The sequence below is a fragment of the Thunnus albacares genome, chromosome 22 (genome assembly GCF_914725855.1).
Source record: "Thunnus albacares chromosome 22, fThuAlb1.1, whole genome shotgun sequence".
Taxonomy (NCBI): domain Eukaryota; kingdom Metazoa; phylum Chordata; class Actinopteri; order Scombriformes; family Scombridae; genus Thunnus; species Thunnus albacares.
This window is the reverse complement of record NC_058127.1, coordinates 10,074,759-10,089,882: the sequence shown is the minus strand read 5'-3', so window position 1 is coordinate 10,089,882 and position 15,124 is coordinate 10,074,759. Positions and strand designations below refer to the sequence as shown.

Below are 15,124 nucleotides of genomic sequence, written 5' to 3'. Positions count from 1 at the left end.
TTCTTCACTTTTATTCTAAATAAAAGTTGGTTATCTCGTTTATCAGCTTTTTAAAAAAAAATCCCCATCACTCAGAGTAAAGTTAGACTAAATAGTTCATTTTCTGTTTTGTAGTATCCCTACTTTGTATTATTTCAGGGTATTTTCTTTAGTTTGGTGGATAATTACTGTAGATTCATGGTGTTGTAATAAAATGGAAACGTTTACCTTTCACGTTAACACTTCAGTCACTCCCACACACTTAAACGTCATTTCCTGTCTAAGGAAGAAAACTCAAAGACAACTTGGGACTCAAAAGGGTGACATGATTTATTAAAAACCTTTCACATCAACTCAGTTCTAAACACAGTGTAACAGTAAATAGAATGTGTTTGTTAGGGAGCTTAGAATCAATACAACAAAGTGACGGCAGAACAAATCGATCAATAAACAGGAAAAGCACAACCTTACCTTCCAAAACTGCATCAAAATGTACATGTAAACTGTGAGTGACACAACAATCTCTCTCTTTAGTGTAGAAAAGGACATCTTTGAGTAGCAAAAAGACACACAAATGTACACACAAAAAACTCAACCCATGGCCGGATTAAACTGTTTGGGGTTGAAAATGTGTTGTTGTACCCCTGTTGACTGTCAATACGGCAGGTTCATTATTTCCCACAGACAACCAGAAACCAACTAGTCCGCTAGAGCTGGAATTATTAGTCTATTAATCAACATAAAATCAAACTGCAACAATTTTGATAATCAATTCATTGTCACAAAAGAAACACTTTGAATATGTTCACTTGTGCCTTGTGCATTCGGGAACTGTAATGGGCATATTTCAGGTCAGTTGGGGCTGAAGACTAAAAGTTTGAAAATGATTAAAATCCAGGGGTGTTGAGTTAGAAAGAAGTGAGGTTACTAGACTTCTGTAGCCTTGCTCCTCATTTCTGCTTGACGCTATAGCAACTTGATGCTATGTTAGCAGTTACTAGCATAATGCACCAGAATCTCAGACCCAACAGTTGATGGTTGAGTTGCATTGTGGGTAATGTTGGCACCAGCTTTTGACAAAGAAGAAGAATGTGTGGAATAAAAAAAAAGAAAAAAAAAAGATGACATCTCTGGTTCTGCGGGATTCATGTTAATACTTTTTTTATTCACATCATGAGTCCGACAGTGTTAGACTGATACTGATGATAAATCAGTGGGGCACTAGTTTTAAGGTCCAGTAGTAGCTTTAAGGTCTTACAATTAGTTTGACACAGGGCACTGTTATGAGACAAGGCCACAAGGTTAGGTAAGGACCTGTCTTAGTTTATATTGTATGTAGACAGTGAAAGTTCCTAAAAGAAAATTTGGAATTAACAAATTACCTACTGTACCAGTCAAATGTTTGGACACACTTTTTCATTCAAGAGAATGGGAAGGTGTGTCCTAACTTTTTACTGGTACTGTACATCAAGTAAACTCAGGGCTTTTGGGGCCCTTGGTGGTCTTGGGCCCTGGGGCGTTACCCTCTTTGTCCAGCCATGTTCAACCACACACACACACAAATTCACACACGCACTCCGCAAAATATCAAAGTCAGAAAGTAACATCAAGCTGCCAAAAAGAAGCACATTGGCTGTACTTGGCTTATCAATCTCATATGCAGAGCTTGAAAACATCTGCTACCAGTGTTACTGGACATAAACTGGCCCTCTGTTGAGCCGACATTGTGCTTAGAAAGTTGTATTTCTGTTCAGTGCAGAAGCGTAAACCATAAAATGAAAATTCCAGAAATGAGAGGTGATTCCTCAAAACCTAAACAGGAAGTAATACAATATGTTTATGAACTGCTCAGTGTGTCAAGTCCATCCAGTGTTTCATAATTAAATACTGTCAGTGGAGAGTATACATGTAAACTATTCAGGGGGAATCCAAAAAAGAGGAAGCGGTTCGAAAGTAGTTCCACCTCCCTTTGATTCAGTCAGTGAATCCAGTCAACATCCAACAACTGAAAAAACGTCAGGGGACTTTTTAGGTGATTGTTTTGTTTTGGATTCCAGTCTGTTTATAGCCTGTAAAATGCCAAACAAGAAGTTCAAGTAAAAAGATGAAACAGAAGTAAGATCAGCTCTGACAAAGATTGAACCAAGTCTGATTGTGCATAAAAAAAGTCAACTGTATAGTGTTCCTGTTCACTCAGAAGTCTTGAATATAGACTTGACCACAGACAGTCCAGTCCTACCTGGGTATATTCTCTTGAATAAATTTTGCACCATTACAAAATGTGGCTAAAATCCAATTCATAGACTCGATTAGTCATTCCTTTTTTAACCAAAGGATCAAATTTTTATCAACAGAATGTATTTCATTCAATTTGTGGTGAAATACTATATAAAACAGTCCTAATTCTTCAGTGGGTAGTGGAAGCAGTGTCTGTGGTGCATTATCAGAAGTCAGTCAGTCTAATTTTATACTTCACCAGAAACAAAAGCGGAACAAGGTCAGACAGTGTATCTGTTGCCTTGTCTTTTCTTTTCTGTAAGTGGACTATTAAATTACAGTTTCATGACATTTTAGCCATGTCCTCTCTGCATATTTGGGTATCATGCTTACCAACAAATATTAAAAATAACTAAAAGACTAAAATGTATAAAAAGAGACCCTGAAAGCACTAAAATTAGTATCTTTAAGTCACCATTCTCCTCCTTTCTTTTGTCCATTATTCATCTCCACCTCCTACACAGATGTCTCTGACTGGAGCTTCATGACGAACTTGTGGCTTTTGGGGTCAACAAACTCTTCACCCAGACGCAGGAAGGGGAGGGGCGTCACCGTGACAACCAGGGAAAAGTCGAGCCTTCTCAGGGAGAAGACCTGGCCTTGACGTAGAGAGGCCGTCACTGCCTCCTCACTCACTAGCGTCCACTGGCGCCCCCTGCTGTTGTCCAGGTACTGGAGGGTAGGACCTGGGCTGAGGTAACGCTCAAGGAAAGCCTGACACACACACACACACACACACACACACACACACACACACACACACACACACACAATATATATAAACAAGTTTAATGGTTTCATTAAGCAAATACTCTTAACCAGATCCTTACTGACATGAAGGGGCAGGGTTTAAAATTAAACAAGAGCTGAACTGATTCATTTGCAGCTCTAAAGTTATGGTATGTTTTTTACAATTAACAATTACATATATATATATATATATATATATATATATATATATATATATATATATATATATATAAAAACTGATCTTCACTGGGTTTCTGGGTTTGAATGGTTATATTTTCTGCAATGAAAGTACAGCATTCATCACCTGGATCCTCACAGGAGAGGGGAAGCTCAAAATATGCTTCAGGTAATAGAAAGCTGCTTAATATGCAGACGACATGCCACTTTCCATTAAAGTAATTAATGAAAGAAAGTGCAAATAATGATAAGAATTACAAAAAATAATTAAAGGGGACATATTATGCACATTTACAGGTCTATGTTTTTAATCTGGGGCTCTACTAGAATATCTGCATGATTTATAGTTAAAAAAAACTCCTTATTTAACTTATATTGACCCTTAAGCAGCCCCCCAGTTAAGCCTCTGTCTGAAACAGGCTGTATTAGCTCCTGTCTCTTTAAAGCCCCCCTCCTGATTAGCCACTTTGTTCTGATTGGCCAGCTCTCCAAAGCTGCCCCTTGGGAGACTTCCTCCAGCTCCAGAAGCAATGTCAACAAACCATGAAATAAACACATATTAGTAGGACTTCACTACTTTTTCTCTTCTTTATTCGAAATGTCAACTTCTCAAATACATCCGTACATGTTGAATCCGAAATCTGATCTGAAATATGAGAGTGGAAATCGCAAACAACAAATGGAAAAACCTTAGCAACAACCTTAGCAACCAAGGTTACGGAACAAACAGCTGTTTATGGGCAGCTGTTTATAGGCATTTATGAGCTGATGTCAGCTCATCGGCAAAGTAGAAAAAAATGTTGCAAACAAAGCATTTAGAGCAGGTTGACGCCGTGGCTTTTGACTTGCAAGGAGCTTTTCAATATACATTTAAATACCTCAAGTTTTAGAACTTTGACCATGTTTGACAGATATAACAGTATACAACATAACAGTATACAAATAGTATTTAAATAACAGAATTCACAAAAAGCATAATATGTCCCCTTTAATGTATCATCTAATGTAAAATAATTTTTTGTCATATATATATATATATATATATATATATACACACATACATACACATAGTATGTTTTTTTTACTATTTATACTATTTTGATTGTAAGTGATATTGTACATTGTGTTTGGTTGAGTTTTAATTGAGATTTTTTTTTGTGTCATTTCTTTTTTGCTGTTTTTTATTTTGTTTGTATGATGTACTCATGGGTATATTGTTTTTTTTTTACTCATCTTAATATTTATGTTTTCATAAAAGGTCATCTATGAACTTGTGTATATTGCCACAAAGGATGTTTTTGTTTCCGTTTTTCTTCAGGATAACAATAAAATGTTTATATATAAGAAAAACCAATAAAACAACAAAAATAAAACTACATTATATATAATACATAAAATATAAATACATAAAATACAAACAAATAAACATGGAAATGAAATATACATAGAAATATGTATTATTAGCATGAATTACTTGAAATTACCCTTCTTACCTTGGGGGTCATGTTGTGCGTGATGCAGAACTGCAGGTGGTTGATGATGCTCTCCATGGTGTGATAGGACTGTTGCCTGGTGGCGCGAAGGTACTTCTGCATGGCCCGTGCCATGGGGGCAAAGATGGCTTGGGCAGCCTCCCTGGGGTCCATCAGCTCACGGGGGTGTTTGGGAGAGGATGCAACTGCCTCATCCTCTTGCTGACGCTTGATGTGAGTGAAGGCTTCTTCTACTGCCACAACCAGTCTGTGAGGAGAAACGAGGGTATGAAGCTCTGTCATATCCTTGTACTTCAAGCCATATGTTTATGTTTGCATGCATGTATTTGTGCGGGTTTCTCCTCACCTGGCTTTGCGTTTGCGGACCCTCCGCTCCACCTCTGCCTCCTCGTAGTAGTACTCGTTGTGGGAATTGTCTCTTTTGCGAGCAGCAGCTGCAATCATGGCTCTGGATTGCCCTGTGGAGTTATTGGTGTTGTTTTCTGTGGAAAGAAACGCTGAAATTAAAGAGGACCAATCGATCCATTTGCAGACAGAGCAACAGAGCAGAACGTCCTCGGCATGTCCACCAAGTATAGCTGTTTTTATATATATATATATATATATATATATATATATATATATATATATATATATATATATATATATATATATATAATGTGTGTGTAGTTATGGCTGTTATGCATCTAGATTGTGCTCTTTTACAAATTGTTTCGGTAATTTCATATTAATTTAACAGGTCCCTTTATTTCATATTAATTTACAGTAATAGGGCAATTTACAGGTATTTAATGGTAGGTTTTTAGGACATTTTACAGAAAGGGTGGTGCAATTTGGTAAAAATTATACAAAAACTATTACTATTCTCTACATTTTGAAACTATACTGAAGACATCAAAACTATAAAATAACACATTTGGAATCATCTAGTAAACAAAAAAAGTGTTAAACCAAAATATAATTCATATTCTAGATGTAATTATATCATAATTTCATTGTATTATTTTTACAGTTGGCAGCATACTATGATAATGTAATAAGATCAAACATAAGACTGTAGCCAAGATCATTTTACCTTCCCCCAGGTTGTAGACCTTGAAGGCAGACATCTTCTTGGAGAGGATGGACTTGGGCAGGTTGAGCAGGGCAGGGTTATAAACTGGAAAGTCAGTGTAGTACTGGTCCAGAACCCACACTGCTGCCCGTTGAATACTGCAAGAAAAAGTAAATTCCTCCATTAGACTAGCATATTTCAAAACGCAGAGCTGTTATCAGTATATCACCCTTGACAGCCTCGTGGCTTAAAGCCTCTCGTAACGTGCACATGAAGGAAGTGGGGAACCACCAGAAGAGGAAAACAGCCACTTTCAGCGGGCTGCATGCACGAGAAAAAGGCTGCTGTACTGTGGGCAAATTAGGTCCAACCTTCAGTAGTGTTATGTAAAATTATACCTGGTAGCCAGATATTAGCTTTAGCATGCAGGGAATGATCTGCTTGTGAAAAAAAATGTCCCATTATATTTCCTGCATATTTTTTAAGTTCAGAGTGAATTTCATCAGGCACCTTGTGCTCAGTTTGAACAAATGAAGGCATCATATCTCTCAGACTTGACAGCACTCGAAGGAGAACAACCTCATGCTGCACTGTTGTCTGTATTTGTTGTTTTAATGTTAGAAGATGCTGAAATCCTGTCTTGGAATATTGTCACTTTGTACAAATGGACAAAGTGTGCAAAAATTCAAGTGAGTCTGGCTCATGGCCACTGAATTATGTCCATATACAGTCCATTTATGTGACTATTGTGCTGCCTATAAATGGGCAAAAGGCATTTTTTTACCATATTGTAGCGCTATCTGCACAAAAAACAAATTAGCTCCTCTTCACCTGAGGCCAGACTCTCTGCCAAATTTGACTGAAATCTGATAAATGCCTTTGGCGATATTTTGACGTAATAGTGGATATCTCAGATAGAAAAATTAATATTAAAAAAACACACTAACCTGAGATGTCCCACACTGTAGAAGCGGCTGGCTCCATCTGTGGTCCTCACAACCTTCAGACAGAAGGAAGGCTGCAGATGCCTGACCTCCAGCAGCACCAGCGCCAGGTACTGAATGAACAGCAGTGCATCCACCAGAGATGCCGCATATCCCACAATCCCCCTATAGTCCGTCTCCCTGGGCTCCAGCACCCGCACCCCGTAGAAGAGCCAATAAGACGCCACAAAGAGGAACACCAGCGCCAGCAGCAGACAGCGGAAGACAAAGAAGCGCGGCAGAGTGGCTCTGGGAGGGCGAAGGAACAGCGCCCAAGTGGAGATGAGGAGGATCAAGAGCTTGAAGGCCAGAGAAATGTAAAGACCCTCACATGGCGTGCCGCAAGCGTCCAGCGTGTCCCGCCAAAGCAGCTGTGGGAGGGCCAAGAAGGCCAGAGGGGTGACCAGGGCGAAGAGCCCCAGGATGGCACCCAACGCTGGGGCGAGGTAACGACGGCACTCCAGTGGCGAGGAGTCCTCCAAGTCCTTGGAGATCCGCGTCAGGTCCTCATTGGAGATGCTGTCAACGGAGGTGCCAGTGACCACCGTGGTGGTCTCGCCCCAGTTGTCATCCTGAAAAAAGAAGAGAGAAGACAGTTGGTGATAGTAGCTCCACAGAGAAGACATCTGTAGAGAAACGGTTGAAGAGATTCTTAAACTCTGACCCTGTCGTCTCCTCTGGTGGACTCCGTGTCCAGCAGCGACTCTCCAGGCGCCTGAATGGTCACAGATTTGTCTCCGCGGATGCTGCTGTCATGACTCTTTGAGCGATGTCTGTCTCTCCTCTCCCTGCAGAGACATTAGAAAAAGGGTAAGTCTTGGATAGACAATAATAATTACATCAGCAGGATATATACATTATAATCTACTCATCATTCATGCGATTATTTGAAAGCTATTGTGATCAAACTCTTATCTGAGAAACTGCAAAAAACCATGAGAGGGGAGAAGTTTATGATACTTAAATGGTACCAGAGGGGACTTTTTTCTGTTTTGACTTTTAAAGCCACTATATGTAAATATTTCATGTAACTATATTGTCTTTTTCAATACTTCCACAGGGGGGAGCATATCTGGTAACATTTATTTACGCCTTTATTCATAGTGTCGTTTATTCTTGTGCTGCTACTAACAATTACTAACTACTAACAATTTGTTTTTGTTCTGTAATACGTGACAAAATGTTGAAATATGGCCATCATAATTTGATTTTATATGTTTTGTTTTGTCTCATAAACAGTCCAAAACGCAAAATCTTGAGGCTACTATCACATATAACGAAAAAAGATCAAACTGAAGCAATGAATCGATTATCAAAATAGTTGCAGATTAATTGTTTACACTCTAGTTTATTCATTCCTACATATTTATTTTCTTTTTTCCATATTTAAAAATGCATATAATATTGCAAACAAACTCCATTTAATAGTGGAACTATTTAACTTCTTCCGACTTCTGAAATTTGAATATTTGCAATATTTGAAATTGAATGTTATTAAGACGTAAACTTGGGTTCTGGTGAATATAGTGGTAAATGAAAGCTAATGAAAACAATCACTAATTGTCGCTCTACTTGCTGATAAATTAGCCAAACCTACGGTCCTATACCTGTGTTTGCGGGAGCTGCGCGAGTGGGATGACTTGTAGGAGTACCCCGAGTACATCGACTCGTTGTCCATGTCGGAGGCCAGCGGTGGGCGGGGTTTCTGGGCCCCTCCTGCCCCTGAGCCGCCGCCGCCGCCGCCCTTCTCCCAGACCACACCCAGCTGACTCTTGCGGTGGCTGATGGATTTGGAGGAGAGGGTCAGAGGGAGGCGCAGCAAGTCCACTTTACTCCTGAGGGAATCTATCTTGGAGGCCTTTGGGAAAAGAGGGGAGAACAGGGGGTGGTGGGTGGGGGGTGTTAAGGAGAAAGATGAATTATAGAAATGGTGAGCTTGGAAGAGGCAAAGACAAGTGAAGAGAAGAGAGATGAAGAGAGAACAGGAGGGAGGCAGGAAGATAATTTGTCAAATCAGACGAGTAAAAACGTCTCAGAGGGAAACACCGAGTAAGAAGAGAGAGAGGACTGTTAAAATGTTGGCACTGTGAGGTGTGTGTGTGTGTGTGTGTGTGTGTCTGTGTGTGTGCTTTCAGTTGCACAGGACAAAGCTGGGCCCATTCTTCCGCTTTGAGGGAGTTTTTATGGAGGAAACTCAAGTGATTTAGCCCTGAGCGCGTTCTCAGCCAATAAAGGGCAATTACACCACCTTCTATTCTCAGCTACAAGCCTCCCGTGTGCACGACACGCAGGAGTAGAGGTCAAACATCAGAGCCTTAAATATTCCATTTTTTTTTTTTACTGTTACTGTGCGAGTCAGCGGCAAAAACGAAACGTGCTCTTTGTGTCACATTTATAAAAATAAAGACTTTATGTGAGCTTGCTTTTAGCTTGAATACTTAAAATTTTTTTGGGGAAGGGTGGTGTTGATTTGAGTCGATGTGTGATACATACTCGCCCAGACGCCACATTCCCCAACTGTCCCCTGTGGTCTCCAAGGGCAACAGAGCTTAGCTACTACAATGGGGATGAATGGGAGGCTACGGGTGAGAAAAGACAGAAGGGGGGTTGGGGGGGGTGAGTAGTTGCTATGGCAACCAGAACATCAACTCTTCACCCATCCCTCTCTCTTCCCCCTTCTCACACAAAGACACACCTCAAAAGACAGAAACACAGACAAGACACTTACCAGGCAACGATTCGGACTTGATTTTAAGGATATTTCTCTCTTGTTTGAGTTTTTAAACCAGACTGTAGGTACTTTCCCAACTGGCTGTAGAACAAGCAGACTCTTAATCTAATAACAAATCTCCTCGTGCTCTCTATTTGTGCAATGACCTCCTGTGTCCAACTTCCACATTGGATACTTCAGGTTTCAGTAATGGCTTCCATGTGACACATAGACGTCTCAGCTGGGACATTTGTAAGCAGGCACATACGTCTGCGCTCGTAAGGCCTTGAAAATGCATCTCAGTTCTGAGGATCTACAACACTTCACGATAGGCCTGCAACTAGAGCTGCAACGATTAGTTGACAGACAGAAATTTCATCGCCATCTATTTTGACAATCGATTAATCGTTTTCAGTCATTTTTTTAAAGACAAAATGCTAAAAGTCTCTGGTTCAGGCGTCGCAAGTATGAATATTTAGTGGTTTGTTTAGTCTTCTGTGATGGTAAACTGAATATCTTTGGGTTGTGGACTGTTGGTTTGGACAAAACGAGACATTTTAGGATGCATCTTAAACTTTGTGAAATGGTGATTGACATTTTTCACTATTTTCTGACATTTTATAGACCAAACAACAAATCAATTCAAGAAAATAATCGTTTATAGTCGTAATTTTCATTATGAAATGTTGGAAAGAGTCTAAAGTCTTCAAATATCTCATTTTGTATGAACAACAGTCTAAAACTGAAAGATATTTGATTTAAAATAAAAAGGAGAAAAGGAACATGCTCAGAACATATTTATCATATTTTGCCTTAAAAATGACTCAAATGATTAATTGATGATGAAAATAGTTACCGACTAATCAATTCATTGGCTAATTGTTTCTCAACCCTTGTGTTGAGACCTCATGTTGACTCATCTGACATTCAGATATATATTTCTTTTACAAAAGAGTGAATAAAACTAAAATAATCCCCTTCAGTGCTCCTGAAATAGAATACAAAAGGATGCCACTTATGTTTTTTTTTTAAAAACCATGAGGCCTGAACCTCATATCGAGGCTGTTAGGAGCATGAAAACATCTCCCTGTATGTGTTTAGTTAGTTTAACAGTTTAATGTCAGCACAGCCTGAGAGTAAAAAGAGTTTAGATGAGTTGTGACATGTGTTAAATAAAAGCTGGGTCTGTAAACTGGAAAACACTGAACGTGTTAGATAAAGATGACATTTCAGTGGGGAGGCATGATGTTCACAAATTAAATCAACACAATCCAACATCTCACATGGGCTTCTAAATATAACCGACCCATCCTTGCGCAATTTTCCTTATAAAAGTTAAATGATCCTTTGTGTCTGTGAGCAGTTAGAGGTAAAAACAAATCTCTACATATTACACAAAAAAAAAAAAAAAAAAGGAAGGATAAGTGGAACCACGGCGGAGCGCTCGTCTCACTTTATGGTTAAAAATGGAAAATCCTGGAGACACAGAGTCTCTGGACGGCATGAAAAATTATCTTTGGGTCTTTGCTGTAGTTCATGCAGAGTTAACAAGCCTTTTACTGCCATATTCTGGTCCACACACACACACACACACACACACACACACACACACACACACACACACACACAAGAGCATGACAGTAAAGATAGAGCTTTAACCTTCACTGCTGCACCAAAGTGAGTAACGTGAGAACACACAATGCGTGTTTGTTCTTGATTTAACACGGCACTACTCAACCGTGAACATAAACACAACCAGCTCTCCCTGTCTGAGACTATCAATGCCATCGATCACACTGACGAGCCTCTCCCACTGTAATCAATCCCCCGCTGATTGATTTACAAGGGAGTTTCGTGTTTGGCATCATCTGTTATGTGAGACTTTCCACGTGCAGTGTAGACACAGGACGACCATTGGAAACAGTTATCATGCTAAAAAAATTGCACAATTTACAAATTATTAATCCTAAAGATGCCAGTATGGCTGCAAATAACGATTATTGTCATTATCGATTAATCTGCTGGTTATTTTCTCGATTAATCGATAAGTTGTTTGGTCTATAGAATGTGAGAAATGGGTGCAAAATGCTTCTCAAGGCCCAAGACGCAACCATAATGTCTTATATTGTCCCAAACAACAGTCCACAACACAAAGATATTCAGTTTACTGTCAAACTGGAAAATATTCACATTTAAGAATGTGACTCAAACTGATTAATTGATTATCAAAATAGTTGGCAATCAATTTCCTGTGGATTGCAGCTGAGATGCCAGTCTTTAAACCTTAAAGAGTGAATCTCTGCTGATGCAAAAGATTAATCATCTTTAAAAACACATCACGAAAACTAAAAATAAAAGTTGGATTTACTTTAACAAGTGAAACGTTCTCCCTCTTGCTTTCATGACAGCAGCAGATTTTTAGTCCCGGCTGTGGGTGAAACAGCTTGTTCAGACGGGTGTTTCTCGCCGTGCAGCCTCAGGTGGATGCTGCGGGCTGCCTGTGTGGCTCCCGGGGGCCTCCAGGCCTCAGGGTGGCAGTGGGCCAGCGAGGCGTGGCTGCTGCCTCAACACTGACTCCTGTAAGCAACCCGAGGCTAGGCTTCGAGGCCTTAAAATTACTCATACACACACATACACACACACACACAGCATGAGTTCAAGCTCACTGGAAACCAGTGAAGTGTTGAGGGAAGCAGCTGCGCGCAAAACACTTTGATTTCGCACCGGTGGGAACAAAACGAGTCAGTGTTTGAGACAAAGCAGAACACACCCAGCATGATGTGATGCCGCTGTGAGCAGCAGACCGGTGACCACACAGCAAACTCTACTTATATGTACGTCACCATGGTTAGAAATCAAAAGTGTTCCATTTGGCACGCCGTGCGTAAAAGCGCAAAATGGGTAAATTGCAAGAAAAACATAATTAATTTAACCCGGCTAACAAGCTTCAGGTGATGAAAGGAACCGGCTGCATTTCACACTGGTGGTGAGACTCATTATTAGTGAATCTGCGGTCAATTCAGTTATCTGCCAACTCATCAGTCCTTACAGAGAGGGTGGTCGCGCACGAATGAAGAAATTATTTATTTTTTAAAGATAGCAGCAAAAGTAATGGTGTAGATTTTGCAGTAACCAGACGGTATTGTCATTTAAATGACAGACAAAAGATTTTACCCAACATACCCGCAGGAACATCTTACCTTTCTTCCCAATTTGGGGGAAAAAAAAGCTGCACCGCAAATTCTCCAGCAGCACAAAGAGCCGCGCAGCAGCAGCAGCAGCAGCAGCAATTCAGAGCGTATCCAACAAAAGTGCCTCCAAAAGGCTCCAAATTCACGGTCTCTCGACTCTCATCTGGCTGTAGTTTCTGCGCTCATCCACAAGCGGAGAGTAACCTGATCCTTCTTTGTGTTTACAGTTTGTTTTTGTCTGTTATTTTTTTTTTTTTTCCGGCTGGAAATCACGAAGCTCCGGAGCAGCGACACGCTCCTCATCCATCTGCTGAGCAGCGGAGTCCCGCTGAGCTGAGCGGCTCAGTGCGGTCATGCAGCACCGGTGACTCCCGCAGCTCCCGCTCCACCGTCAGGCTGGACGGAGGAGCTACATCTACAACTTCCGGTAAGGATTTTCAAAATAAAGTCCAGAATTTTAGGGCGTCACAATGGTTCACACATTTATTGATGTAAATGAATGATCTTGTAAAATGGTTTCAGTTGTCTCTTACTGCCATTATGTACTAAAAGGACTGACACTCAAATATAAAAGCCCTTGAATATTAACTCCCCCCATGTTTAACAGGCAAGAACTACCAAGTGAGAATAAAATACTGTAAGAAACAACCATCAGAGCAAAATGTTTACTTATTTATTCTCAAAACATTATTAGTTATGCAGTTACTGTTATCTAAAAATAAATATTTTTTTAGGAGAGTTAGTTACATTATTTGAAAATATATACTTTTAATACAAATTGCAGCGTTTATCCCAAGTACAATCTTTCCATAAAGCCTTCAAAATGACTGACAGTGCCCCTAAAACTTTGCAATATTCTCTTATCTCAATATCTAATCCATGTGAAAGTTGTATTTTTAAGGTTTGACATAAGCATTTAAAGGGATTCTGTTCTCCATGCTGCATTTCATGTATATTAAATTATATATTTAAGTGATACCTCTTGAAAAACTGTGTTTGTATGTATTTGTTATATATTTCTTTAAAAGTCAGATAACATCTGCATGGGAATGGAAGGATATTTTTAAAAAAAAATACTGAAGATCAGCCTTTTATCTCTAATACTGGTTAACCATTATCTTGAAAATCTTAGTCACTTTCGAAAATTTGACAAACTTTCTTTTATTTTCAAGCTAAGAACGCTTAATTTCCGGTCACGTGCTTGCTGTTCATTCAGTATAACAATTTATTTGAACTACTATTATCTCTTTTCCCTCAGCCAGCAGTGAAAACCCCACAAATAGCAGCTATATTAACTAGTAGAGGCCTTTTCTTCTACACTAACACTCCTCATTTTCTGTTCTCTTTATCCCAAAAAACACTGGAGCATATATTCTTCAATCAAGTTTAGCTCATATGACTAAAGAAAAACCACATATTTCAAAATATTAAACATTAAATGGTGACAATTCATGCAATTAGGAGTGAATATGATGTCACGACTCCAGATTTCTTTATCCAGTTTCTTTTTAATCTCACAAACACATGAATCTGACACAAGTTCTTTTTCCTTCTGTGCAGCTAACAATCTCACCATTTTAAAAACAAGGGAGAAGAAAATAATTTATACATCCTTTTTTTTTTTTAATCATATCTACAAAAATAAAATCAAATACGAGGACTAAGGCTTTACAGAAAAAAAAATTAACATATATAAAACATGTGGGTCTGATCTCTATATTACATGAGTGAACAAGATTTAAAAAAAAAAAAAAAAAAAAAGACAAAAAAAAAAGACAATGAGATGATAGTTAAAGACGTGTGTATGCATACAGTAGTTTGCACTGTGCAGGGAGTTTAGTTTGTGCAACTTTTCTTTTTTTTTTTAAATTTTTTTTTTAAAAAAAAAGGAATCAGTTTTAGCTTCTTTACAGCCTGTTGGGGCCGTAACGCTGATGTCAATGTACAAGATAAATGTATGAAAAAAAAAAAAAAAGAAATAATTGAAGAGTACAAAGAAACTGTAGTGTAGAGGTAGAAATTGGAGATGAAAAATGCTGCAGTCAGAGGTGGGAGGACAGAAGAGGAGACGCGTGGAAAGAGATTTTTTTTTTTTTTTTTTAGTAGAGGAGAGGAAGAGATCGTGATTTGGATTCAGACAGCTCAGACCAAGTGATGATCCGACGTTACGGACAAAAAAACATATTTTTGAAATTGCATGTGATGAACGTGTGTCTTGATACGGAAAGATTTAAATCTAAGGAATATTTTTTTTTTTTACTTTTTATGACGAAATCTTTCATCTCCTGGTCTGAGATGCCTGATAATCAGCAGCCAAAATGTCAAGAAAAACAAACAAACAAACAAAAAAAAAAAAATCAACAAGCAGTGTTCCCTTCAACACCTCTGAGGAGATATTTCACTTTGGTAGAACATTTTTACATTTTAGCACAAATACCTCTGCACGTTCATACATGGTCAGTGTGAAAACAAGCTCAGTAGCTTTCACTTTTATTTGCATTTTTTTAAAA

At 39.0% G+C, this 15,124-nt stretch overlaps 1 protein-coding gene across 2 annotated transcripts; it reads right to left on the bottom strand.

Annotated features, from left to right (window-relative positions):
- Positions 1 to 291: 291 nt before the first annotated feature.
- On the bottom strand, positions 292 to 12,756 carry vangl2 (VANGL planar cell polarity protein 2). 2 transcript variants are annotated; one of them, XM_044341746.1, is made up of 8 exons: positions 12,624 to 12,756; positions 8,321 to 8,571; positions 7,378 to 7,501; positions 6,678 to 7,285; positions 5,752 to 5,888; positions 5,023 to 5,158; positions 4,677 to 4,923; positions 292 to 2,970 (listed from the first exon to the last, which is right to left on the bottom strand). In XM_044341746.1, exons 2-8 carry the CDS (start codon positions 8,389 to 8,391, stop codon positions 2,713 to 2,715), a joined length of 1,581 nt encoding a protein of 526 aa, XP_044197681.1. In that variant the 5' UTR covers positions 8,392 to 8,571; positions 12,624 to 12,756; the 3' UTR covers positions 292 to 2,712. The 2 variants fall into 2 exon arrangements, with proteins under 2 accessions (XP_044197681.1, XP_044197684.1); XM_044341749.1 differs by lacking the exon at positions 12,624 to 12,756 and adding an exon at positions 11,792 to 11,887.
- Positions 12,757 to 15,124: the final 2,368 nt, after the last annotated feature.

Excerpts from the sequence above, each read along its gene's own strand:
- vangl2 (XM_044341746.1), bottom strand. The coding sequence starts at position 8,391 with ATGGACAACGAGTCGATGTACTCGGGGTACTCCTACAAGTCATCCCAC. Across the intron at positions 7,286-7,377 it reads CCACCAGAGGAGACGACAGG|GATGACAACTGGGGCGAGAC; the intron begins GTCAGAGTTTAA and ends TTCTTTTTTCAG. Across the intron at positions 5,159-5,751 it reads GGTCTACAACCTGGGGGAAG|AAAACAACACCAATAACTCC; the intron begins GTAAAATGATCT and ends TTCTTTCCACAG.